This window comes from Denticeps clupeoides, chromosome 15 (assembly GCF_900700375.1).
Source record: "Denticeps clupeoides chromosome 15, fDenClu1.1, whole genome shotgun sequence".
NCBI classification, from domain to species: domain Eukaryota; kingdom Metazoa; phylum Chordata; class Actinopteri; order Clupeiformes; family Denticipitidae; genus Denticeps; species Denticeps clupeoides.
Genome location: NC_041721.1, coordinates 16220256 through 16247807, shown reverse-complemented (window position 1 = coordinate 16247807; position 27552 = coordinate 16220256). Strand labels below are relative to the sequence as shown.

Sequence of the window (27552 nt, the reverse complement as noted above, 5' to 3'; positions counted from 1 at the left end):
ATTAGCATTGTATTTATATACATTTTTTTTATGCGTGCATTTTTTCCAATTTTATTTAGTTGAATCTGTGTTTAAATATGATTTGTTCTTAAAAAGCCACATGAATGCATTTTGTCTCCCAGGGCGATTAAAGCTTTTCAGGAGGTGCTCTACATCGACCCAAGCTTCTCCCGAGCCAAGGAGATCCACCTGCGCCTTGGCCTCATGTTCAAGGTCCACACCGACTACGAGTCAAGCTTAAAGGTTAGAGCTGCTCCATTTCCTATGAAGCACTGGACACTGGGGGAGATGTGGGCTTATTCTGTTGGGTGTGTGTGTGTGTGTGTGTGTGTGTGTGTTTCTGTATTTTATGCCGAGTTTGTACATTTAGTCCAGGAATTACAGGGGTTTGTGTGTCACGCTTTGTTCTCAATCTCCGATCACCTCATTTTAATTCTGCACATGTACTGAAGACCGCTTCTGATGTGATGTTGAGTTGATAATCTGATTATAACCTCAATAACAGTGTTTATTCCTTTGACGTTTAACGTATTTGCCGCTTAGATTGATCAGGGGTAACTTTGTCTTGTGGTCATCTATGGTACTAAACACACATTCAGTAGTTTTTGATCATTGTCTCATTTAATGGAGTGCTTTTACCCTCTAATGTTTCATAACATGTGTAATTCATTGTCTCTATTTCAACTTGCGACCATGAAATAAGAAGCTAATTTAAAGGGACTCTTCATCCACAGCATGTTCGTTATCTTGAGAATAAATGATACGTGCCTGATGCCCTCAAGGTTTACGTGCGTTTGTGCTGTTTGGGTAAATGTGTGTTTGTGGTGTGGTGGTGGTGTGGTAGTCTTGTGATTGTGAACTGAGGTGTTTGGATGGTGTGCTTCATGTGTACGCAGGTAATTGGTTTTGGACCGGCTCTCGCTGCTCCATCAGTTTTGTGATCTTTGGCTCGGAGACGCATTGTCTCGGGGTTAACACCTGGAACTGGATTTGTTGTCGTTTTAACAGTTTCCTCTTTCTTCAGAATGCATGTTATCAATTATTTAAAATAATAATTCTTTTTTTTTTTTTGTGTGTGTGTTGCAGCATTTTCAGCTGGCTTTGATTGACTCAAATTCCTGCACTTTGTCCAAAGCTGAAAGTAAGTACTGCCGATAAACAGTGCAGGGGTTACTAATGTTTTAATGTTTTTTTTTTTTTTTTTTTTTAAATCAGGTGATCTGAAGATGATTTCTGGTCATGGTTTAAAAATAAAGCAGCAGCTTTTTATATTTCTACAGATGGATACCCTCTTATTCATATTATTAACCACAAAAATGTAGAATTACCAGCCGTTGGTCACTCGACGTCCACATCACTCTTCTAAGCTTGTAATGTAGAGGAACCAAGACTCACATGCGTTCTTCATTGCCCCACCCACCCACCCAACTCCAGATATTTTTGCAGATTTTATTTCAGTTCAGTCTTCCAAATTCATTTTGCTTTGGTTGCCAAGGAAACACCAGTACCAGTTTCTGGCGTAGTGTTTGTGATCAATCTGCAAGGGCAGGCACACACACTCTTTCCTCTCTGATGCTGTCTTACACACACACACACCCGCTCACACACGCAGGGACAGGGACATCAAGGGCAGTCTCACCTCTCAGCTCGGTGTCTGCTGTCTGCTCGTTCTTTGTGTTGAAGCAGTCGGCAGCGGCGCGTTGGACAAAGGAGACACTCCGTGTAGGAATAATGCCAGCTTGCCACCGTGGGCTGCATGTGTGTTCGGTTCGTGTCTGTGTGTGTGTGTGTGTGTGAGTTTTCAAAACTGAATTTATCTTTTTTTTTTCTCCCCTTCCTTTAACAGTTCAGTTCCACATTGCGCATTTGTATGAAATACAGGTAGGTTTGTGTGTGTGTGTGTGTGTGTGTCACCTGTCAGTTTGGATGAGTTCTGGTTTCTTTGCACCTATCTGTTCAATTTTTTCTAAATGAGAAATGATGGGTTTTCCGATGCAAGACCAGTTGCCATGGCAACAGGCGGGTGTCTCCGGCACGAAGCCTCTGTTCTTTACGCTGGTGTCAGCCGTTCCTTCGAGAGCCTTTTTTTTTTTTTTGGCTGGAAGAGTGTGTGTGTGTGTGTGTGTGTGTGTGTGTGTGTTGGACTCTCCTGCTATCTCTCCACATTTTTATTCTCACATCTCTCTCCTGACGCTGGCACTTTCTTTTTTTGGCCGGTCTGCACCACCTTTTTCATTTCTGATTTGCTGACTTGACTGATTCCTCATCAGCCTGAGTCCCCTTTTTGCTGCAGCTTATTGTTCAGACTCAGAGCTCCACCACAGTTCAGCCTGCTTCATTCGTCTCTTTCCTGTGCAGAAGAAGCACCGAGCGGCGAAGGAGGCTTACGAGAACCTCCTGCAGACGGAGAACCTTCCAGCCCAGGTGAAGGCCATTACCTTGCAGCAACTCGGTGAGTCCCGCTTCTGAACATCTGGGCTGACATCGAGCCTGGCTTCGTATGTTGTGCAGGTTTTTACGTTTTATTTTTTGAGGTTGACTGGTGGTATAGTCGGTCTGTTTTGTCAAGGTGGTTTTTGGTCCTCTTTGTATGGTTTGGAAGTGTGGAAATTAAGGACCTGAACCAATATATAACATCTGGAAACACTGATGCTTGGTGGAACATTGTATACATTATATGGAATTACTAGGTCTGTGGCGGGAATAGAGGGCAGCTGGTATTTAATCTACACTGGAATTATTACAGTACTTGGAGGGTACCATTGAGTTAATAGGAAGGGAATTTTCTGCGTTCAAGGAAAGGGGCGGTGTCAGACTGTTCCACTGCATGTTAAATTAGAGGGGAGATGCTGCTACTGAGTATATGAAATTTATAATTGATGTGGCATCTCCACCTTTCTACTGTATAGTAAATTTAATTCTGTTCAATAAAGGAGGTCCGGCAGGGCGAAAATTCCCCACGGTTCTCATACTTGGTACAGATTTGTGGGTCATCTTTAAATGCCATAAATGTACATTTTGAAACCATGTCTGTTGTAATGATGTGCTGTGTGGGGCAGAAGGAGCGCTTTTCTCAGCTCTCACAGGAAGAGCCGTGAAAAAGAGGTCGTGTCCCTTCACCTCTACAAGACTGTTAAACCGCGACTGCTTGTGCTGGAAATACACACTTGCCTCTCTTGTGCTCGTCACGATTTTTGACGTTCATGTGTAGTTTCAGTCTTTCCAGACAAACCCGTATTGAGGGATTCCGTTACAGCATGAGCAGAGTCGATAGAACTTTTTCCTACATAGTGGACGCTGGCAGGTTTCATTATTTTAAATCCTTTTTTCTTTCTCGCAGGCTGGATGCATCACACAGTGGAGCAGCTGGGAGACAAAGCCAACAAAGACAGCTACGCCATCCAGTGTCTGCAGAAGTCCCTTGAGGCAGACCCCAACTCTGGCCAGTCTTGGTACTTCCTAGGCAGGTGAGTGAGCCGCGTGTGTGTTTGCACGCATGTATGCATACGTGTGTTTTTGTGTGTGTTTTTGTGTGTGTGTTTGTGTGTGTGTGTGTGTGTGTGTGTGTGTGTGTATAGTCTTGTATTCCTACATAATTGCATCAGTAAAGTAGCAAAAAAAAAAAAAAAAATACATTCTTTTGACCTGGGCATGGGACTTTGCACCAAGATATGCCCAAGTTTACCTCTAGAATAGTGGGATTTGGTCTGGATTTTAACATTTGTATTTTTTTTGCAGGTGCTACTCAAGTATTGGGAAAGTTCAGGATGCGTTCATCTCTTACCGGCAGTCCATAGACAAATCAGAAGCCAGTGCTGACACATGGTGCTCCATAGGGTGAGACTTTGTGTGTTTTGCTCTGTTTTTACCACTTCAGATGCAAATATGACTTAATTAATGCGTTATAATGAACGGCACGTTTGTAAATCTACGTTTTAAAGTCTGTCTGTTCTTCACTCAACTAAAACACCTTCCAGAGGGCCTAATGGTTATAGATGTAAGCCAAAATTTGATGGGTCATTCAAAGTATCTAGGCAGTGGGAAATGTCCAATACTGTGTGGGAGAGGTGAAGTTAGATCAGTACAGGGTTCCTATGGAAAAGTCATGGGATATTTTGTATTCCAAAAGTTAACATATAAGGGACAGTCTAGAGGTTATGAAAGCGGTAATCAGAAGGTTGCAAAGCACCGTCCCCACACACTGCTCCCCAGGCGCCTGTCATGGCTGCCCACTGCTCACCAAGGGTGATGGTTTTTGTTGTCAACATGTGCTGTGCTGCAGTGTTTCACAATGACAATCACTTCACTTTCTCTTTCTCATGAACTTATGGACAAGACATTGAAATCGGATTGACACTGAATTTATAACGGAGCACATAGTTCCCGTAAGACTGCATGAGAAACGTTTTTCTGTTTGCAACTACAACATTTCAAACTTCACAGAACATATGGTTATGAGAATTTACCTTTGAGTAATTGTCAAATCTAAAAATAGGAGTAGTTGTGTAAGTATTTGGTCAGTGACCGCATGCTACAATACTTTCTGTACGTCCCCCAGAATAATCTAATTGAGGAGCTGAAAGGTCAAATAAATGTAGTTGTTCATTGGAAAGTGACAGTGACTGTAAAGAGTTAAGGTGCGGTCGACTCCGTGTGTTAAAGACTGGAAACAAGAGACAGACAGACAAATAAAATAGTACACATATTGTATACTCGGAGAAACGCCCAGTGGGGGGAAAATACGTGCACCACTATCTTGAATACAAGAAATGAAATCAGGGAAGATCAAGTGCTGATTCGTACTCATTGTTGTTACCTGCCAGTTTCGAGTAAGGCATAAAAGCCAAATAAAACTTAACTCAGTTTCTCTTTTCAGAGTGTTGTATCAGCAGCAGAACCAGCCGATGGACGCCCTGCAGGCCTACATCTGCGCAGTGCAGCTGGACCACAGCCACGCAGCCGCCTGGATGGACCTGGGCACGCTGTACGAGTCCTGCAACCAGCCGCAGGACGCCATCAAGTGCTACATCAACGCCACGCGCAGCAAAGCCTGCAGCAACGTGGCTGCGCTCACCGCGCGCATTAAATGCCTGCAGGTAGGCGCTCACACACACACACACACACACACACACACACACACACACACACGCAGGTCTGAATAGCATGTGAGCCATATACCAGAACTGACCGGGGCTGCAGAGCTTCACTCTTTTCCAAGACTCTGTGTGGGTGTCTGCTTGTCTGTACACACTTACGTGTGGGTGTGTGCGTGTACTTGTGTGCATGTCTCAGCAGTTTTTTTTTGTTTTTTTGTGGAATCTCTCTTCTCTCATACTCTTCATTTGTTAAATGTTTGTGTTTTTTTGTTTTTTTTTGAAACCACTTTTTTTTGTATGATTGTGTGAATAATTTGTCTTATGCAGTTGCCATTAACACACGAGGCTGTAGTTTACCCTTAGTTAATTAACAATATGCTTCTGTAAATCACCATTGCCTCCCTGTCTTGACACACCTAGACAATGAGTTCAGAACGTTTTTTTTTGTTTTGTTTTGTTTTTTTTAAACCACTAAACCTTACGTCTGACTGCAGTAACTGTGCTTAATGTTCAGGCTACATACTAGACCATAATCTATCTAATTAATTCTGCAGCCAACCGAGTAGATGGCCTTTTCCCTCCAGATTGTTTATTTTATTTTACTTTTTTTTTTTTGTCACGCGTTTTTCGTCCTAGGCTCAGTTGTGTAACCTCCAACACACTAGTCTACAGAGTAAAAGTAAAATGCTTCCTAGTATTGAGGAAGCCTGGAGCCTCCCAATCCCAGCTGAGCTTACCTCCAGACAGGGCGCGCTCAGCACGACGCAGCAGGTGAGAAGATAGAGCACACCCAGAACACCCACCCCCACCCTCAACACGGCCCAGCCACACCGACCAAACACACCACCCGACATTTCTTCTAGTAAACCTATATACATCAATCTTACATAGGGCAAGGTTTAAAATATACCTCATCTAATGGACATTTTACTTTTTTATATATATTTTATATATATATTTTAAAAAAGTGTTTGGTCCATGTGGTTTGGTCTTACTAGCGTAGATTTAGTTGTACTGTCTTTTGTCTATTTATTTTTTATATTTCCTATAAATGTATATTTGAATAGATTGCAGTTGCTTATTTCCCAACGTCCCCTAATTTTGCAGAACCCCTTTTCTGCTTGAAGGCGGTGCACTTTAATCACTTTAAATGCGCGTGTGTGTGTATGTCTGTGTGAGTGTGTGTTCATCGATGGCACAGTACAATGGTGTACACAGCATTGTTACTGGTGCATTCATGATGCATAGTTTTCGGTTTCAGTGTTCAGGTTTTATTTATTCTTCTTTACTGACACATTCTGCTTTTTATTGTTTATTTTTGATTTAATAATACGGTTGAACAAATTGTCACCGTTGATTACTTAAGGTCTAAAAGGTTATGCACACGAGAAGGCGATCAATTGTTGAATGAAGTCCACATTAACTGAAAGGACAGGGACCGTTGTTCCATAGTCGTTACAAAAAATTTGGTTCCGAATGTGCTGTACTTCTGTGTCCATATCTAATTTTATAGTCCATAAGTTCCACAAAAATTGAAGCTTGTGCTGCGTTAATTACAAATAATTCTGCAAATCAGTAAGAACAAAGTCGTTGAACTCTTGACGTTAATTACAGAATATGCTACTGTGAGTAGTTGGTATGTCAGTGTTTATTGGAGTTGGCGCGTTTGCTACATTCCTTCGCATGAATTAGATTCTCCTGGAATTAATGGACTTTGTTCAAGTTTGATCATTGCCTTCAATCAAAACAATGGAGTCCTGATGAAATTATTCTTGGTATTTTGGGGGCTTACTGCTACGGTTTGCATGCACATCACTTTTCAAGCCTGCACAGAATTGTAAAAAATTATTTACTGTTTATTTATTTATTAAAGATATCCTGGCCTTTGAAGGTGGCCATTGAATTTATCAGAAAATTAGAAATAGTTTTTGAATGGACCCTTAGCAAGGCACTGCTTGTTCAATCAAGTCAAGCCTTGTTTGGTTAAACCCCCCTGAATCCCTGAGTTATGTAAATCTGAATAATTAAAAAATGTGTGTGTCGGTAAATTGTGCTCTATAACTGAGTGATGTGCATGAAAACGTACTCTGTGTGCAGGTTGTTCCACTAATAATGTAATTTCCCGTGGTTCTATGGTCAGGGTATATGCATACTTGCTTGAGGATTATTGTATATTATGTGAAATATGAGTTTTTGAATGCAGGAATCACACTGCTTTCCTGCTTTTGTCTGTTTCTTGCTTCTTTTTTTCTTCTTCTTTCTATTATTCTACTTTCAACCCCAATCTCCTCTATGCTCTCCAATCATTAAAACAACTTTCCAGGCATGCAAACCACACAACAGCACAGGCGGAGGCCTGGGCAGCGCTCACGGTCCGACCCAGTCGCTGCCCCCTCATGTAGGCCCTGTCAGCCAGGGAGAGGAGCAGTCGAGTCCCGGCAAGAGGAAGCGGACCTCCAGCCCGGCCAAGGTACACACTCGTTACTCGAGGCGTGGCGGCGGGTCGTGCGAGAGTTGGCGTGGCCGCACTGGCGTTGGTGGTCACTGTGATTCGCCGTTTCCTACAGATACCGGGGTAGAGCTACACCGCGCTCAGTCAAGTTCAGATTTTCTGCTTTAAAACAAAATGTTTGTTTTCTGGATGATTTCAGGTTGTGTTTCTCAGGTTGCGTATGTGAGATTTGTTTATTTCCTCCCTTTTCGTTTCTGCCTATAGAGCCCCTCAGAGTCATGGACTAATAATAACTCCTCGCAGCAGCAAGTCTCTAACTGGTACATGTCACCACAGAAGCTACAGGTAAGCTACAGCACTTTAAATGCACCCGTGCGTGTATATTGGGAAGAGTTCTTAGACGTTGTGGCTTCCTTTGAATTCTTTTTGAGCTCCTCTGTCCCTGCCGTGCCTCCTACAGATCCTGGAACAGTTACGGAACAACCGGGCCAATCTGAAGCCGCCGCAGATGCAGATGTTGCATCAGCTGGAAGCTCAGCTGTCGCTCATGCAGCAGAACCAGCAACAGGTATTGTTTTCATCATTTCATCATATGTTTGTTTATTGAAACCGGAAAGAATGCCGAAATTTAATTCGATTTGCGATATTCGATTTCTGGGCGTTTCAGTTGTTGGGGAATAAAAAGGTTTCCAGCAACTGTTTAAGTCAGGACACTTTTGAGGCGCATCACCATTGGTTGTTATTTATTATTGTCCTGTATCCTGTAACAGTATGGTGACGTGATGCACGTTCTGACACCCTCCATTCACACTGAGTAGGAAGTGAGTGTAATAGGTTGGGTGAGATGACGTTGTATAATGTGTGTGTGTTGTGTGTAACAGATGAGGCAGAATGCGTCGGGGCAGGTTCGGCCCTCTCTCCCTAACGGTCCCTTGGCGGGTCCATCACTGCCTTCACATCCCCACGAACCCTCTTCAAGGCCCTCCACCTCAAACCCCCGCCCTCCCTGCCCCTCCCTACTGCCCAACGGGCCATTCCCGGGCAGCCCCGCTCTCTCTGTCAGCAATAATCACGCGGCAGGGGCGGGAACCAACGGAGACGTGCCTTACCTGCACCCCAACGCACTACCTCACAACTGCACAACAAGCCCGGAGGACTCGTGGAAGAGCCAGCACCTAAACGCCACTCAGGTAACCTCGATCTGTCTCCTGCTGATGTTCGTCCGTTGCCCATGAGTGGTCACTGCAAATTGGTACAAGTTGATCCAGCGAAAATCCCTCCAGGGTGACCACACCCCCATCTACACAGCGCAGCGGTCACTGGGTTCAGTGTGGAAATGTTAACGAATGTGGTCATAAGTCACGTCCACGGCTCTGAACGTGAAATGGAAATGCACCTTTCCGTAACAACTGGGCGATCCACAAAACTGTCCAGGCGGACCAGGTACCGTTTCTTACGTTAGGGATGGACCCCGCCACTTCCTGGTGAAATACTGCCCCCTGTTTGATGCGGTTGAAAGTGGACATTGTGGCAAATGCATATATGTGTAATATCTTTGAAACCTCCACTGTCAGAATGAGAGGAGGAAACAAACAGGGAAATCTGTTCCAAGGAGCATGTTCAAAACCTTACTTTATTAATGTAATTACTAACCGTATTTTAAAATGGGTGGTTTTTAATTAATTGTTCTCTTTGTATTCAGGGGCTTCAGAAAGGTCCAGGTTCGCATTGGGCAGGTCCTAATGGTGAGCGGCCTCCCTCCTCTGCTGGATTGGCTAACAGCCCCGCCACTCACAATCAGGTCGGCCACTCGGCCACACCCAGCGTCCCATCAGAGCCCTCTGTCAACCACCTGTCCTCTTCGTCTCCTTCTGCCCCGTCCTCGTCCTCGCACACTGCTACCTCAGGCTCCCCCCCAACCAAAGAGAGTGCAGCGGGGGCCGTACCCAATGCTGGTCCGAGCACTGCCACAGCCACTGTCTCTGCCACCCAGGGACTGTCCAATCACGTCCGACCGGCCACTGGAAATTCCACAAACCACCACGCTCCCTCTCCCAGCGGCGGCCTCTCTTCAGACAATCCCCAGCTCTCCGCCCTGCTCATGGGAAAGGAGGGTGACTCTACGCCACCAGGGGCAACCAGGGTCAACCATGTGGCCCTGGGGCCAAAGCCGGGAGGGCCGGGGTGCTCTGCGGCACCCTCCCCAGCGTCGGCTATGTCCACGGCGACGCCCTCACCGGGATCCGCTGAAGCCCGCCACAGCCTTAACAAAGCCGCACAGACGCCACCAACCAACACGGTCGTCAACGGCAGCGGGGGAGGGGCCTGTTCGGAAGACTCTCGGAGCCCGCTGAAGGTGGAGCCGGCGGAGGTGTGTTTAAAGGCCCCTCTACGCTCCCAGCGCTGCTCCTCCACAGTCTCCATCTACCCCACCTCCACCGACCTGCTGAAGGCCTGCAGGTGAGCCAGTCGGCCACCATCAGTAGTTTAGTGGTAGTTCAGCAGTTCATGAAAATGAACCGCTGGCTGTCTTGGTCCTCTGTGTACAGTCTGTCTTACTGGTCCATTTATTTATGTTTTTTTATTTATTCTAAGTGATCACTATGGCACTTACTGTACTCTTTTATTCATCTTTCCGTTTTTATTAAAATAGACAAAACATAGTTTCAATTCTACATTTAAAACACAAATTATGGCCTCACTGGTAAGTTCTGGTGATTTAGTGGAATTTACTCTAGCATACTACTGGTATACTTGTACTAAAACTAGGAGACAAAAGGGAAAGTGCTGGAGTTCACAGTGATTCATATTTGACTGGAATTGTGGCCTTTGTTAGTGCTGATATTCTTAAACACTCCTCGAAACAAGACAAACAAGCACAAAAATAATCTGCGGCACCACAACTAGTCGAATTAACATTTTATTTTGGCAGCCGTGGCTTATTTTTAACATGTTCATGTTATTGTCAAATATGATTTGTTTGTGGGGGGGGAAAGACCGATGCGCTTAGTTTTGGAAAGTTGAAATGTCTCCCTCTGCTGTTCAGTCGAATCAGATAAACTGGGAGTCGGGTGTGAACAGTCAAATTAAACACTCTAATGACCATTAGAGAGCACGTCCGGACATTTCAGTCCACGTAGCTACTGAATAATAGAGGCGCTGTCTGTGGTGCTGATTGTTACATGGATTAAATGGGTTTATGATTGCTTATTAATGACCTTGTTATGGTGTTGATTTTCAGTGGTGCGTTCGTATTTGGCAGATCTGTCTTGTGTAATTGTGTTGGGAGGAGGGTAGTCCAGTGGAACTGTTCTGAACGTGGGGCCCATATCGATATTGCCCGTTGGTGCCATTGCTACCAGTACCGCTTCTGTTGCAAAAGGTACCATGTGAAAGAAATCTGCTCTGCAGCATATTGCACAATCAACAGTATTATGTTGTTACTGAGGGTAACATACCAATATCGTGTCATAATTATAAAAGGGCATTAAAAACTAAAAACTTTTTTTTTTTTTTGTTTTTTTTTTTGCATCATTCAGAACAAATGTTTTGTCTATCTTTTGTCTCACTCTCTTTCTCTCTCGTATATATATATATATGTGTGTGTGTGTGTGTGTGTGTGTGTGTGTGTGTGTGTGTTATATTTGCAACAGGTCTGCTTCTTTATGGTGTGAATTATATTATGAAGACATTGGACAGGGCAATCAGTACAATTTAGAAGTAAAGAAACTGTGCTCTAGATTTTTATCAGGGAGAATCAATGTCATTTGTGTTCCACTTTTTTTATTCGGTTTGTCCCAAAATTTTTTCCTCAATTAGAATTTTTTGAACCTTACGGACCAGTAATCGGAAGTTTGTGGGTTTAAATCCAGAACCACCAAGGTGCCACTGAGCAAAGCGAAGCAAAATGTGTGTGTGAGTGTCAGTGTAGTGTACATTGAATGTAGTGTACATTGTATGATATGGAAATATGCTCTCTCTCCAACAGGAACCTGGGCAAGAATGGTTTGTCCAGCAGCAGCAGCAGCATCTTGTTGGATAAGTGCCCCCCTCCCCGCCTACCACCGCCCCCCTCACCTGCCCTGCCAAAAGACAAGCTCAACCCTCCGACGCCGAGCATCTATGTGAGTGTCCCTGGAGCAAGCACAGAAGTAGCTGTTTTCCATAAAAAATTTAACCAAAGCCGTAATTGTGGCTCATAAATTGTCAATTTCAGTTTGGGTCTTAATTATCGTGTTACCTGTGGTCATTTAAAACTATTTTACTTATTATATGAACACTGTCAGACATTACCCTTGTTTAACTTGAGTCCTTTTCTATCGGTCTGCAGCTCGAGAATAAAAGAGATGCCTTCTTTCCTCCTCTGCATCAGTTCTGCACGAACCCTTCCAACCCAGTCACAGTCATCCGTGGGCTCGCTGGCGCCCTCAAACTCGGTCGGTTCCCCATCTCTGTTTCCTTTCCCCTGTCTCTCACACACACATCCCATGAGCCACAAGGACTATCATAACTACTTCTCTTAGGCCAAAGGCTGTGGAAGCATTGTACTGTGAAGGCCATTTCATCATGGCGTTACCATGGAGATGAGAGAGTCTTCAGAATGAATCTGTGTTTGCACAGCATAAGCTATTATTGTTACCAAGGACAATTTTTCTATCATTTGAGCTACAGCGTGAAATGCTGTGGAAGCCGACTTCCTGTAAATAGTAGACTTTCTGTCTTAGTTTTTTGCTTATTTCTTGCCATTCTTCATATACATACTTTTAAGATACTATTTTCATGTAATCTTCACATACTTTTTTGAAGTGCATGCTGGATGCATTATGCAGTTTAGCATCTATGATGTGTGGAACGGGCGCCATCTGCAGGACAAGTGCAGCATTACATCTTAGCTCTGCATCCCAGTGTCCCTCGGTGGTAAATTATCCTTTGTCGGTCTCATTTGTTCCTTTTTTTTGTCCTCCCTTGCTTTCAGACCTGGGTCTGTTCTCCACAAAGACCCTGGTGGAGGCCAACCCCGACCACGTGGTGGAGGTGTGGACGCAGCTCTCGCAGCCAGCCGATGAAAACTGGGATGCCACGGGCAGCAAGAAGACGTGGCGCTGTGAGAGCGCCCGATCCCAGACCACCATAGCGAAATACGCCCAGTACCAGGCTGCGTCTTTCCAGGAGTCTCTGCGGGTCTGTGTCTGTTCATTTTGATTTAAATCTTACTTCTGCTGCAGATGAATGGGATTATGTGCACTAATTATAGAGCCATTCCCTCCCCGTGTTGCTCAAAGACTGAAGAAGCTGCGCTTGTCACTCAGGCATATACGCCGGCTGGGATAAAAGGTGTTACAGTGATACAGGAGATGTCAGCATGCTCATCTGTCTTTGTTCATTCAGGAGGAGAATGAGAAAAAGGGCCAAAAGGAGCTCTCCGACTCTGAGATGACCTCCTCGGAGAAGTATGTAGCTTTCTTCTGCAGAGCTCTTCCGTTTTCTTTATCCTTGTAACTTTTTAAACCTTGTTGTGACTTCTCTCGCTCCAGTGTTGTCAGGAGGAGGAGGGGTCCTTTCAAACAAGTCAAATATGGGACGAACATCGATGTTTCAGATGAGAGAAGGTAAGAAAATGTCCGGCTGCTTTCGTATTGTAAATGTAGTTTTATCGTGAGAAACCAGGTTCCTCGGTTCCTCAGAAGGGTTTACCAGACGTTCTGGTTGACTCCTGGGTTCTGCGCGCAGGTGGAAGCAGCAGCTCCAGGAGCTGAGTAAGCTGCCGGCCTTCGCTCGGGTTGTGTCTGCTGGGAACCTGCTCAGTCACGTGGGCCACACCATTCTGGGCATGAACACCGTGCAGCTCTGCATGAAGGTGCCCGGCAGTAGGACGCCAGGTGAGAGGCCACACACACACTCAATGGAACCATTTATAGCTGTGTTATAGATTCCCCACCTTATTGAAACTTTTTTTTTTTTTTTTTTTTATTTGGTAGTTTTAAATATGTTTTTTCTTTTCTCCATCCCGCTGTTCTAGGTCACCAGGAGCACAACAACTTCTGTGCAGTGAATATAAACATTGGGCCGGGAGACTGTGAGTGGTTTGCAGTGCCGGAGCCGTACTGGGGCATCATGAGCGAGTTCTGCGAAAAGTACGTTTGTTGCACCTTACATCATTGTCCTGTCTTAGTTCAATTCAAAGAAGTCACATAAATTTGGATCAAGCGGGACTTTTGTCAATTTTGCATGACAATTGTGCATCCACTTGTTCTCATCCCAGAAACAACATAAATTTCCTCATGGGCTCATGGTGGCCGAATCTGGAGGATCTGTACGAGGCCAACGTCCCGGTGTACCGATTCATTCAGAGGCCGGGGGACCTGGTGTGGCTGAACACGGGAACAGTTCACTGGGTCCAGGCCATTGGCTGGTGCAATAACATCTCGTGGAATGTGGGCCCTCTCACTGGTACGCTCAGCTGGTTCTTTTTCTCTCACCTTGTGCACAATCAGCATTTAAATAGCTTAAAGCAGGTATGATTTTATGAGGACTTTAGGCCAATTCATTCATGCAATTAGGAGATATACCTATCCCATATATCGGATGATAATCATCATTCTATAACATAAAGTACGTGTTTCTTTGTGGGTCTGTCATTTAAATGATTAAAACTGGTGTGGCTGTTGCTGTAATGAGCTTTTTTCTTTGCTCTTTTACCCCTCAGCATACCAGTACAAACTGGCATTAGAGCGCTACGAGTGGAACAAGCTTCAGAGTGTGAAGTCTGTCGTTCCCATGGTGCATCTCTCCTGGAACATGGCTAGAAACATCAAAGTGTCGGACCAGAGGCTCTTTGAGATGATCAAGTATGTTTTTTTTCCATCTAATTGCACCATAACATTATTTAAAATGATTCTCAAAATAAGACTCTGTATACTCAACTTTGTGTAGATCAGACAAATGGTATTAAACGGTATATTTACTGTATCATATATTATAAGATATTATCTGTCATTGTGGTCTTATTAAAGTAAATTTTTACATCTCTATATTGTTCCATTTTACACCTGGCCACTAGAGGGAGTTGTGCTCTGCTGCCTATAATGTGTCTGAATGTTCTCTGCTCCACCAGGTTCTGCTTGCTGAGGACTCTGAAGCAGTGTCAAGCATTAAAGGAGGCGTTGGCTCAGGCAGGCAAAGAGACCATCTGGCACGGCAGGAGCAGAGACGAACCGGCCCACTACTGCAGCATCTGCGAGGTGAGCGAGCGTCGCTCTCCAGCGCAGCCTGTTCTAAAAACACCAGCGAAAAAATCTATGCATAATGGGCAGATGTTAGATCAGCTCCGCTTTTCAGAAATCGAGAAGTTAAGAGAATAGCTTTTCCACCGGCTTTCATTTTGCTGGAGAAAAAAAAAACGAACGAAATTCTGGTTACATCTTTTCTAAATTTCCATTTCTGAATAAACTGTAATTTTTAAAAATATTTACAATGACGCTGGACTCTTGTTTTTCAGGTGGAGGTATTCAATCTTCTGTTTGTGAAGAGCGAGACGTACTCTCGGAAGACGGTCGTGGTGCAGTGTCAGGACTGCGCGAGGAAGGGCAGCAACGATCTGCAGGACTTCGTTGTGCTGGAACAGCACAAGATGGAGGATCTCATGCAAGCCTACGACCAGTTCACAATAGTACGTTTTTAAATTAATTCCTCGAACCACCGACTTCGTATCAGTTTACACTCAGGGAAGCTTTCTGCTCGCAGTTTTCCCATCGTCCATGACCTTGCCATTATTTGGAATGTGATAAGCAACAAAAAAGGTGCACGGTTATAGCTTGTACAATTCCGGTATTTAGACCAGTCGCCATGATCTGCATTCGTCAATAGTTTCATATTCACTCTGATGGGTTAGCTGGCAGGATCTCTCCTGTTAACATGTTTCAGTTTCCCTTCGAACAGATCGTATTACTTCACAGCAGCTTTTGAGTTCTTCAGTCCCATTTTTTTGGGAGTGAAATTGTGTTGTTTTGCACTGCAGGCTTTTATTATTCCCACCTTTTATTTGGTTATGCTTTCTTCCTTTTTCCTTTAGTAGCCAGCATGGCCTGATTCTTTGCGGCGCTTTCGCAGTGTGGCTCTAATGTTGCATTTTAGATCAGAAGTATGTTCGCGCCACAGCCCCTGGCTTCTCCTGTAACTCTGGTTCATAGCAGTTGTTGACGGGCAGTTTTTCCCAACCATCTCATCCCACGCAGTTGCGGCCCTGGTCACAGATGGTGCAGATGAAAATGACACCACCAGCTGCCCATTTGTGCACAAAATGTTGCACACTGTGTGTAGATCCTATATGTCTCTGTTGCTGAAATAAAGGCACCAGAAAATCTCTATCAAGCGAGCAAGCCCTTCAAATTTTTAACACAATTGCAAGGCTGCTAGTTATGGTCAGAACCATTGAAACCATCACATTCTTTTCTCTTGCAGGCTCAGCATTCCTCTTGACATTAACAGCATTAGCTCTGTCTGGACTGTAATGGTGCGTTACAGGAACTCCGCTAAATAAAAGGACCATTTCTGATATTCAGGAAAGTCAAGGCAGCCGCTGGCATGGCTGCCCTCCGTGGCAATGGCTGGAGGCGGCTGTGTGTGTCTATGCAACCTGTTGAAGAAAAAAATGGGACATGGCAGCCTACAGGGGGCGGTAGTGGGCGCACTTTCATTCTACAGACCTCCCCCAGCCAGGCTGTTGAGCTCTTCTGCAGACGGACATTTAATCAGCAGACTGGGGAGAACATTGTGGAAATCTTTTCTTCTTTTTTCCTTTTCTTATTAGTTTTATTGTTTTTTTTTGTATATATTGTCCGTCACAACAGGTATTGTCACATAAAGACTACTGACTTGGGAGTTTGGTTTTGTTAATGGGGTGATGCCCTTTTTCTTCAGTCTCGAGATCTCTCCCCTTTTGGCTAGAACTCTAGTCTAGCCTCTTTTTCTCTCTTCCTTTGTATGTTATGAATTTTATGAACTTTGGATGGGAAATATACAAGAAATTTGTAATGTGAAGAGTTAGGTGACCTTTTTCCTTTTTACTGCTTTTATGTTTTTTTGTTATTTTGAAACTAAGAATTTTTTTCTTAGATAATAAAAAAAATTAAACAGCCAAGTCACAAAGAAAAATGGGTTGCACATAGACGTAGGAATAAAGTTTAATTTGTGATTTTTCTCCTTTTTGTTTCATTGTTTCTAATCTTGATGTAAATTTACACTATTTATAAATACATATTTATTGCTTGAAGATATTTGTTGAATGGAATGCTGTTATTTTTTCCAGAGTACCTGCCATTAAATTTGAAGGAGTTGTCATTTAAACACTACTCCTCTTACGTTTTCTATATATAAATAAAACAGATTAGCAAGCGTTGTACAGAAACCATTAAAATTGTTTTATTGTTTGAAGAATGTTTTATGAGTTATTAAACAATAAGTTGTCAAATAATTTACGTACATTTTATTTTCATAAAGCATACTGTTTAAAATTGTGGTAAAGAGTATTTTACTGTGCCTGGTTGTCTCATTTCTAAAATGACGCAGTTATTAAGTGACAAGCAGTAGTAGTAGAGACGGCAGTAGTCTGATTCTTGTGTTAGATTGTCCGGAAAAATGGTAGTGGTCGAATTTGCATCTCCACCTCCATTTTGATAAGTACCTTGTACCTTTTTTTTTTTTTTTTTTTTTGGTTGATTGGTAGATAGATCGGGGTTTCTGCATTGATCCTATTTCATTTATGAATCATTTCTAATGATTGTAATATATGCATACACAGTGTAACATTTGTAAATTAACGTGTTCCATCTTAATGAAATAATTTGTCATTTTGGAGCTATATTGGCGGAACACACGACTGACTGATTGTTCGGGGTCTAGTCGTCAACATAAACCGAGGGGAACGTTTTACAAACAGATGCTCGTACTATCAAATGCATTTGCATTTGTACATTCAGTGAAACCCTGATATCTTTTTACTACATCACCTTAGACCACAGTATTGGAACATGATTGCTAAGATGAAATGAAGTGGTACCGGCATATCGCTATATCTGCACTCTGACTGAATGTGGTCTGTCGCACTGGCCTTCATGTAAACAGTTGACATAATAAGAATGTGTAGCGGCACGTCATCTAGCTGGCTAGACCATCAAACTGTATTTAAGACTTTTTTTTTTTTTGATTGAAAAGTGAAGTGATTTTCATTGTGATACACAGCACACAGTGACACATGCTTTCCTCTGCGTTTTAACCGCCACCCTTGGTGAGCAGTGGGCAGTCATGACAGGCGCCCGGGAGCAGTGTCTGGGGACGGTGCTCGAACCGGCGACCTTCAGATTTTGGTCCGCTTCCTAACCCAATAGGCCACCACTGCCCCTTTTTGATTGATAGATCACTTGACAGGTTGATGGAACACTTTAGTTTCAAAGTTGTTATTTTTGCAGCCTGGCATAAAATTAAGACAAGACATGGAAGACAGAAAAAACAAACTGGAAAAGGTCATTAAACAGTAGTTAAAAAAAAAAAAAAAAAAAAAACACATTATTACTCCGTTTTTAGGAGAAATATAAGTAGTCTGACAAACTCAACAGCAGCGTCGGCTACATCCTCGTCCACCGTGATGCCATCAAAGCACAAAACTGACTTTCACGTGGACAGCTCACCGCGTCACCGACCTGTAGCCGCGTTTTTCTCGCCAGTCCGCGGCCTGTTTTACCCGAGCAGGCCGGAGGGGAAGGTGAGGTCAGGAAGAAGGGCTTCTCTTGTGTTTGAAGTGGGTGAGAGGTGAAGTCGAGGAGGGTGCAGCGAGTGGGGAGATTAAAAGCAGGTTAAATACCTGACTCGCCGCGAGGCGCCAGGCCGCGAGGTTTACCTTGCCGTGTTGATTTATACTGAGGGCTGTGTCAGAAGTCACCGGAGAATTTCCTTCATTCATGGCAACTGCATGTGTGTCAGTGAGAGCATTCAGGTCACAGACGGATGTCAGCAGGTCCAAAAACGGCTTTAGAGAAGTGTTCAGATGACAGAGCGGAATTTAGACAAGAAACACTATCAGCAGAACATTAAATTACAGATTTGCCAGTTGCTTAAGCACTATTTTTAAAACTAGTAATTACCAGTGCATTTTAGAAAAAATGCCAATGGGTTCTGTTCTGAATTGATCCTTGAGTCTTGTCGTCATTATGTTGCACACTCATGAACTAATATGAATTATGTAGGCTTATTGTAGACTACCGCTATATTCACAATTATTATTATCATCATAATCATCATCATTATTAGTAGTAGTAGTATTTGTAGTAATACCTCATTCATTGATTTTCAATTATAGCTTAAGCCACACTAAGGTCACAGGTGCCATCAGGCACAAGGATCATTCACCCTCAGCAGGACATATTATTAGCAGCAGTAGTATTAATATAATCAATAATAATTTCAGTATTACGAAATCACAATACTGTTAATTCTGCATAAAACCTATTGCAGGAGAGTCGTCAACAATAGGATTCTGAATGAAGAAGAATAAATCCATCAGAGATGAGTCTGAGCATAAATCACTTTGTGGGGACAATTGCCTTCAATCCCTCCCTTTGTTTCTCTGCTATAAACACACGTTTTGTTTATGTAATAGATCATATCTTTTTGGGTTTGAAGCCACCGGAAGGGTTGAAAGCTTTTTAACACTGAGAGAAATGTTTTTCTGTCTTTTTAATCAAGCAAATTTATTCAAAACACATTCCAGGTATTAATGTTTTACTTTTTAATCTGAGAGTCACATGCTTGGCCCCTTGCTAATTAATAACAGTAAACCTTTGATAATCTACCTGGACGGTGTGAAATCTGGTAGCCATTTGGAATGTCCCTGCTGAGCATTTTGGAGCCAGTTAAATGGGGAAGGTGAAGACGCCAGCGGCGCCCTGCGTTCCACCTGACAGCAAAGTGCTCGGGAGACGTCAGGAAACGAAACGTCAGATGCGTACGACGCGCCTCGGCTGAGGACGCCGACCACGCCCTCGAGTGTCGGGTGAAGAGTCAGCTCCGCCCGGAGGTCCCGCCTGCTACTGTGTCGGTAGAACAGTAAATTACTTCGTACGCTGGCTTGAAATTGGATGTAGTGGAACGTGTATTCACGTGTATTCTTCCCTTTTTCTTTTGTTATCTGTTCCCGCCTGCGTGCTTTCAGTTGACGCCCATCGTAAGGGCTTCATGTCACCTTCATGTCACATTATTCAAAAGAACACACTAGTATTCAACCGGTCAAATTAAAGTAGAACGTTCGATGCGTCATAGAGGCGAGTAAAAAAAAAAAAAAAAGATCACAATACACATAATGCCAATTTTTAAAAGTCCCTTTAATAAAAAGCAAAATACTTCAATTATGATTCGGTACACTTTTAATGGAGAGCCGTGATCTGCAGAGTCGCTGAAACCCAGCAGACAATGTAGCTGTAGCTTTAAACCACACAGATTTCTACACTGTATGCCAGGTTCAGCACCTTCACAACCGGCGGTGAACTTCCAAACGCCCTCCGGGGAATAAAGCAGCTCGGCTGTTCCTATTCATTTCCTGCCGCCGCCATGAAGGTCCCGGGCGCGGCCCGTCAGAACACCGGAGAACCTTGGAGACCCAGTAGCCAGATGTAGCTGCTGCGTGTGGTACAGGATCTACACTGACTATTGAGCAGCCCGTGTTCTCCCTGGGAAGCCATCCCTGCGGGCTACACGCCGCATCCTGTCGGTCGTTTCAAACCGTCCCCTTCACACACACACACACACACACACACACCACGATTTCAGAGTAATCTTACCCACTGCAGTGGAAGACGGGGATTTTAAGGAATTGGGGTGTGGAAGGAGAACTGAATCTACGCTCATTATCAATCAGTGGGAGTTAAGCCGAACCCGTCTCCGGGGGTCCCCACGTGCTCTTGTCCCTGTAAAAAGGAAAAAATTTAGAGCCATACATTTTACTGAACAAACTTTTAGCCCCAATTTCTGGCTTTTCGGACGAGCCCGGTGTGCATTTCCGAGCCCTCTCATCTCTTCGCCGCTCTTACACAACCGTGTTCGGGGAGATTATCGGCCGAACAGGCTGTCATGACGTGGGGGGGAAAAACGAAGATCAAACAGACCCGCGAGCGCCCCGGCCTTGGGTACAAGCTGTGGAAAGTTAAACAGGGGGCACACCTCCATTTTTAAACAGGCCGAGATTAGCGTGGCTGACTAAGGCCGTTTCAGGCGATAAACACCGATCCCATTCATCCGGGCATGTACCTCCTCAGCACTCAACCTCTCTTCAGTTACCCTGCAATCAAAAACACGCCAATGGAAAACTTCCTCCCGTTGTGCAACCAACACAACTGATGGAACGGTGTGTGTGTGTGTGTGTGTGTGTGCGCCCGTGAAAAACACCTTGCTCATCGGGAACCTGTGGGAACCGAACTTGTTTATGGTTATGATTGTATTGCCACAGACTTGGCCGTCGACTTCAAAGAGGAGCTGGTAAATGTGTGACCGAGTGGCCGCGCAGGTTTACTCATCGGCCCCGCGTTTCAGGGCCGGAAAAGTGACGCTGGGGTTCCACCTGCCAGACATCGCACCTTCAGCAAAAAATACAATTAAACTTCTACTCCACGAGTCCTGCCGCTGGATGAATAATTCGCACCAAACAAACGCATGACGGTACACAGCACGGGAAGATGGGAGAAGTTGCTTCAAAGGTCGAACAACAACTACAAACCCAAAGCCTTCACTACACAATTAACACAGGCCAAGCCTTGATACGGCAGTAAACGGTGGGCAGGCGGCACCTTAAAATGCCATGAACATGGTTTCCTTCAGATGGACTGGGCGCTCCATGCAGCGTAACGAGTCCGGCTCGTGTGAATAACGGCCTTCCGAGGATCCGGATCTGAGGCCGTAATGCGCAGGTGGGACGGGGACGGGGCCGGGCGGGTTGAGGCCGGGGTTACGGTTGCCTTATCTGCGTGTTTATGCAACGCCACTTGTTCCCGCGCCGCCGCGGCTGATGGCGGAAGCGCGGGGGCCGTGATAAGGACAGACAGGCTGATCGGGTTCACTGCTCCCTTTACATGGGAACGCTGACCTGCAGTTACGGCCCATTTTCACCCTGCTCTCTCTCTCTCTCTCTCTCTCTCTCTCTCTCTCTGAGAAGGCCCGAACGACCCTCTGAAGAAGGCAAAAACCACCACAGAAGAACAGAGAAGGTCTCCATTAAAACCAGACCAGGTCTCTCTCTCTCTCTCTGCCCTGGGGGTTAGTTATAGGTGGTCTAAATTTAGCGGCTCATTGTCCCCCCGCGTTTCCTGCGACTATGTATAGCCGGCGGCGAGCGAATGAGGTCAGCGTGCGAGGTGTCACCGGTACGATTGCGGGACGCATGGAGCCATTCGCGTAGCGAGTAGCGTACCGTCACGCCCGTTCGTTTTTTTTTTTCCTGTTTGTTCTCGTAAATGTTTGCCCGTTGCCCTGAGCGACTTTATGTAAATGTTTGCAAGAGAACAGGACACCAGTTTATTCAATTAATAATCGTTTTCGAATGTAATGAAGGTCTTCCCGCCTTTTTTTTTGGCGCCGCACTCTGATTGCCCAACACGGCTGGCCAATCACGACGCAGCACTCAATGCTTCATTCATAAAAAGTGACACGACCCACATGGAGCGGCGGAACCTGCCAGGCCACTTCCTGTCCGTTTCGCAGGGATCCAGTGGAACCAGTAGAACGTAAAACAACCACATTCACCACAAAAAAAGACAAGAGAACGTAAACCATAAAATCTTTCTAGAACAACACTCTCCCAGGTTTTCTGGCAGGTTCGTGAGGTCAAGGGTCATGCTAATAAAAACCTACATACAGAGATTGAAACTGTCCTGGAGTCATTAAAGTTGAATGGTTGACAACACACACACACACACACACACACACACACACACACACTTCAGGATTGCTGGCTGTCACTCGACCCCCCTCCCCGCTTGGGTTCTATGTAATGAGCTTCCTCGGCGTTGGGGAGAGGGGGAGTGTGACAGCTGTCTTTCATCCACAGAGGAAGAGCAGGATGAAAGAGCATGAGCGATGAAGACAGGAGAAAAAAAAACTCTCTCTCTCTCGCTCTCTCACACACATCTCTATTCCTCCCTCTCTGCCTCGTTTCTTTTTTATCTTTACCTCTGCTCACAGTTTCCACTCGCTCTGTCAGTCAGTGTTTCCGGACGCTTCTCCCTCGCCGGACCCCCGGTCTGTGTGGCTTTCCCCACTCCTCGCTCCTGGTGAAAAAAAACACACACACACACACACACACACACACAGAGAGAGAGAGAGAGAGAGAGAGAGAGAGAGAGAGTTCAGGTCGGTCTGTGCCCGTTGACCTTTTCGTACGAGGCGTGTGTGCGGTTGCAGCAGGTGATCTGGGAAACGCGCTCAGTTTTTCTTTCCTCTTGTCTGAATCGACTTCCTCTCTCGCAACACACACTTTTTCCTCCCTTCCCTTTCTCTTCTGCTTCTTTGTTATCCTGTAATTGCCCACCCTTCGCTCCCCTTCTCTGTTTCTCTGGCGCAAAGTTAAAAGCGCTTCGATGTCGGCACACCGCAGCCACCGAGGAAACATGAAAACGTTCACTTACACAAAAGCGCCATTCTTTCATTGTGCTCCATTCTCTGGTCTATATTACCCTCACGCTCCCACTGAGTCACATGCTGACAGAGATGGCCTTCTTTAAAGAGAGGCGGGAGCTTCGGGGGAGGGCCCTGCGCCGCCCGGCCAATGGGGCCGCAGGGGGGGCGGAGCCGAGGAAAGTGTTAATGGGGAGGTTGCAGATAGCAGACCCATTGAGGAAAAAAGCAGCAGGAAATGATGCCACGGCTAAATAAAGCCCCGGCTCGGGCCGAAGGGAGAAGTGAAACCTTTCTTCCTTGTGACTCGTGTGCGGCGGCTTGGCCGTCATTCACCGCCACCTTCTCATGCAAATTTAATTAAAAAAATGTAAAAAAAAACAACAAAAAAAAAAACATGTATACCAACATGTTTGCTTGAGATCATTTAACCAAATTAGAGTAAAAAGATCCTTCAGCTGCATTTAAATGCACTCCTGCAACCTTGCCCTTTCACCCTCAAGCCAAAGCATGCAAGATGCCATGCCTCCCCCATTAGTCACCCAGATATTAATGACACACCTTCGCATACAGAAGCGGCCAGAGCTGCACGCCTCACGTTACGATGAAGGTGCGCTGATCCCTTCATTCCTCCACTAACTGCCCTCCGTCAGAAAGTTCTCCTTCCGACTGCTGTTTAATGAAGGTGGCGACCGTGGACCCCCTCATGATGTACAGGACGCGAAAGGCGTGAGTGCATAACAATTTCCAAAATTTGTTTTTTAGATTAGGAATATATAAAGGAAAAGGAATATATAAAGTTTTTTTGGTCAGATTGAAATTTTATTATGTATATGATTGCCTGCAGCATTGGGTGCAGACCTGATAAGGATATCGGTCAGCTCAACTGGGGGTAAGGAATATCATCACATGGATGATGAAATTAATTTTACATTAAATTGAATAATCTCATATTATCCCAAACATAATATGAGATATATTTAATATTTTCAAATGTATTTGAATTCAGTGATCAAATCTTCGAAAGAATCGTTTGTGATGAGCGTTACGCAGAAGTGGTCATCTAAAATGATAACAGTAACGCTGTTAGACCCTCAGGCCATGCGAGGAGACAAGCCGCCTTTATTTCCAGAACCTTCTCTTCTGGGATTCCGCCCATGGAACCGCCCGAGTTCACCGTTCCTGATGAGAAAAAGGTCACTGTACTGCACATCGTCAGCAGAGCACCAGCAAGAGAAGATGTGGTGGGTGGGGGGGCGACACACACATCACTGCTTTTCCCATTCTGCTCCACGCCCCCACACAGGTCGTCTCATTCAATACAAAGCCACAACCTCAGTGACCCTCCATCCTGGCCATCCATAAACTCTGTCTTCCAGGGATTAAACCTTATTCCCCCAGTGCGGGACAGATAGGAAATCATTTAAAACACACACACACACACACACACACACACACACTCCCACTCACATACTACACACACAGACCTGGAGAGGTCTGGCGCAGCTCCACGCATTTAAAGTAAGGAACCAGAGAGTGGGAGTTGCGTGTCTGAACAGGCTGATCCAGGACCAGTTCCACCCGCCCACGCAGCACAGCTCGGCTCCTGACACACGCAGTCAGCGCTGATCTGGGACCTGCCAGCCTGCATTACACAAGGAGCCAGCAAATGTGGCCGCCGGAAAAACTCATTTCTTTTCTGAACAGAAGCAGAATTTCAGAGGATCTCTTTATTCCTCACAAAATTCTCACTTCACCCCCGTTAATTGTTCATTTGGCCTTTTATTACATCCGAGAAGGAAAAAAAAAGTCCGCACTTCAATCTGCGCCATCGTGCTTTCGCAAACCGAACAGATTAACTTCATTTTTACATTTCATTTGCAAAAAGAGAAATGATACACCACCGAGACAGGTATCGGCAGTGATATCGCACCCAATAAGTGAAATATAGAAATAAATGTCACAGGCCTAATTACCATTGGTGTGTGGGCGAGTATTTATGCTAATTACTAAACCTGCAAGTGTCCCCAACCACGTTCAATAGGCGCTGGTGCATTATTCTTATCATTATTATTCACTTTATCATTTCACTTTATAGCTGCAGCTTGCATTTCTGGTTGAAAAATGAGTATAAAACGTGTATGGAATTTATAGCATTTCTTTTCACTCCTGGAACATTTTTTGCCACTTACCTGTTTAACGTGAACTGTTGCCGTCGCTGCTGCTGAAGGTTAAAGAAATGAAGCTCCCAGCTGCCATTTTAATCGTTTTTGTCTCGTTTCAGCTCCTCGGAAATGCGAGAAACGACAGGCAACGTGCGTTTTAACACGAGCTGTCCTGATGCCACCAAAGGTGCATTTTTACACGCGACTTTCCCATTTTGGGGGGTTTCCTGTGTTCTGTATGTTACTACAAGATGCCCACAGAATTCCACAGAATCTCACTGTGGACATGAAAGGATTTCCAAAGTTTGCATCCGTCGTCGAGGATGGAATAAGAAGGACGACTTGTTGCACGAATGTTGCAACCTTTTTATTTATATATATTTTTACATAACAATGACATATGGGGCTTTTAAAACTTGAAAAAAAAAAACAGATTATACCAAAATTGGAAAGCAAGTTTTTGAAAAACGATTAGAAAAACTCGCATGGCGTGGTATTTCACGCACAGTGGACCATTCGCTTATTTCGGTCATTTACAGGGTAATACGGGGTATTTTCCCTCTAGCACACTTTGCAAACGCAAACCTTTCTCTTCTCTTTATGCGTTTTATTTATTTTATACGCGATAAACGATCGGAAGCGCGTTACCTCCCACCGGCCGCCAGGGCGGAGCTAGTGAGCCCGCCCTGCCCCTCCAGCCCCGGCCGCCCCGTCCCGGGACCACACACCTCGCTTCCCCAGCACGACGAGGCGACGTCGGCGAACCCGGATCACCGTCCCCGGCTGGAACGCGCGTATTCGTGCCGCCTACCTCTCTCCGGTCCGCGGCCATGGCCAGACTTTGCCTTCTGCAGTTTTCCAGCGGGGTGGGAGGGAGGAGAAACAAGAAAAAGAAATGCACAGGAAGGAAAAAAAAAAAACTTATAAAGTGGAAAAGGGTCTTAAAGTTGGTTTTGTTGCGTCGCCGTCGTTTGAACGTAAAACGCTCTTGGTGGCACTGACCGCGTCGCACCATCCGCCGGCCGCTTCCTTTCCCCGTATCGGTTTCCTCGAGTCTTTTCTTCTGTCTCGCATACCGATGTCAGTCGGAAACGTCCTCGGCGGGAGCGCGCACACGCGCGCACACGCGATATTACGCGCGCACTCGTGCACATAACAATAATAATAATAATAAGAAGAAACGTCGATCCGTGAAATATAGAAAATAAAGAGAAAGGCGGAACTACTGCGTACAGGTCAGTGAATAATTCATCACGGTAGATTGATGAACTGAATGACAAAAAGGCTGATTCGTTATTTCTACGTTTCTGTTCTTTTTAAGGCCAAAGTTAACGATTTACCTGTGTGATCGGAGTAGAAACCTCCCCCATCATCGTGGTAACACACACACACACACACACACACACATCCCCATCCGCGGCTACACGCTCGGTCCGGACCTGAGGGGGAATGGCGCTCCTGGGCTTCCCCACTTCCAGCCTGACCTAGGGAAGAGAAAGTGGCCAAATCCGACCCGACTTACTGTGTTCGGGTAAAAGCCGTGACGCTTTATCACTACAGTCACATTCCTGACCTGTTTTTTTTTAGGTGTGTGTGGTCACATCAAATTGATTCTCGTTCCCTGTTTGTGAGATTTGCGTACTTCTAGAGACACATTTTATCTATAAATATGTATATTGTCTGTTGGAAGTTTTGTCACCACACACACACACACACACACACACGTATGAAAGCTCAGAGCTGTTCGAGCAGGGTGGTGTTGGAGATAGAGAGCTCTTACCTGGCCAAAGCGTGCAGACATCATTCCCCAGGACGTCTTGCCTTTGTTAGGACATCAGCTGCACTCCCTCCTCCTTCCCTCTTCCTCGCACGCTATCTCCGTTTCTGCCATCTCGCCCTCCTCTGTGTGATTTCTCAGTCTCTGCAGCTATATTTAACTTTCTCTTGCCATTTCTTCCCTTTTCTGTGCTTTTGTCACTTCCTCTTTCTCCCTTAATCCTATCAGTTACATTCATTGGCGTTCCCTCCCTCCCTCTCTCCCTCCCTCCCTCCGTCTCAGGCTCAGGTCCCTCGTTTGGATCTTCAGTGTCTCCCGTTTAGTCGGTCTGATGTGCTCATTACTGACGGGCGAGCGAGAGGAAGCCAAGTGAACGTCTGCCTCCCATCTCTACCGATAACGCGGCGG

The 27552-nt window shown here is 45.1% G+C and overlaps 1 protein-coding gene across 2 annotated transcripts in view; it reads left to right on the top strand.

Moving 5' to 3' along the window:
• The window catches only part of LOC114764398 (lysine-specific demethylase 6A-like), a 28999-nt gene extending 11924 nt beyond the window's left edge, over positions 1 to 17075 (top strand). The window contains exons 6-30 of one of the 2 annotated variants that reach the window (XM_028954012.1): positions 123 to 243; positions 1087 to 1141; positions 1847 to 1881; positions 2359 to 2452; positions 3341 to 3467; positions 3739 to 3837; positions 4877 to 5096; positions 5733 to 5867; positions 7420 to 7566; positions 7813 to 7893; positions 8009 to 8116; positions 8430 to 8738; positions 9251 to 10008; positions 11537 to 11672; positions 11879 to 11984; positions 12524 to 12729; positions 12937 to 12998; positions 13083 to 13157; positions 13279 to 13427; positions 13568 to 13682; positions 13811 to 13998; positions 14255 to 14396; positions 14663 to 14789; positions 15047 to 15217; positions 16009 to 17075. In XM_028954012.1, coding sequence (XP_028809845.1) covers positions 123 to 243; positions 1087 to 1141; positions 1847 to 1881; positions 2359 to 2452; positions 3341 to 3467; positions 3739 to 3837; positions 4877 to 5096; positions 5733 to 5867; positions 7420 to 7566; positions 7813 to 7893; positions 8009 to 8116; positions 8430 to 8738; positions 9251 to 10008; positions 11537 to 11672; positions 11879 to 11984; positions 12524 to 12729; positions 12937 to 12998; positions 13083 to 13157; positions 13279 to 13427; positions 13568 to 13682; positions 13811 to 13998; positions 14255 to 14396; positions 14663 to 14789; positions 15047 to 15217; positions 16009 to 16026 — 3784 coding nt within the window. In that variant the 3' untranslated portion in view covers positions 16027 to 17075. The remainder of the gene's footprint in view (positions 1 to 122; positions 244 to 1086; positions 1142 to 1846; positions 1882 to 2358; positions 2453 to 3340; positions 3468 to 3738; positions 3838 to 4876; positions 5097 to 5732; positions 5868 to 7419; positions 7567 to 7812; positions 7894 to 8008; positions 8117 to 8429; positions 8739 to 9250; positions 10009 to 11536; positions 11673 to 11878; positions 11985 to 12523; positions 12730 to 12936; positions 12999 to 13082; positions 13158 to 13278; positions 13428 to 13567; positions 13683 to 13810; positions 13999 to 14254; positions 14397 to 14662; positions 14790 to 15046; positions 15218 to 16008) is intronic. The other variant, XM_028954013.1, reaches the window with a different exon arrangement.
• Positions 17076 to 27552: the final 10477 nt, after the last annotated feature.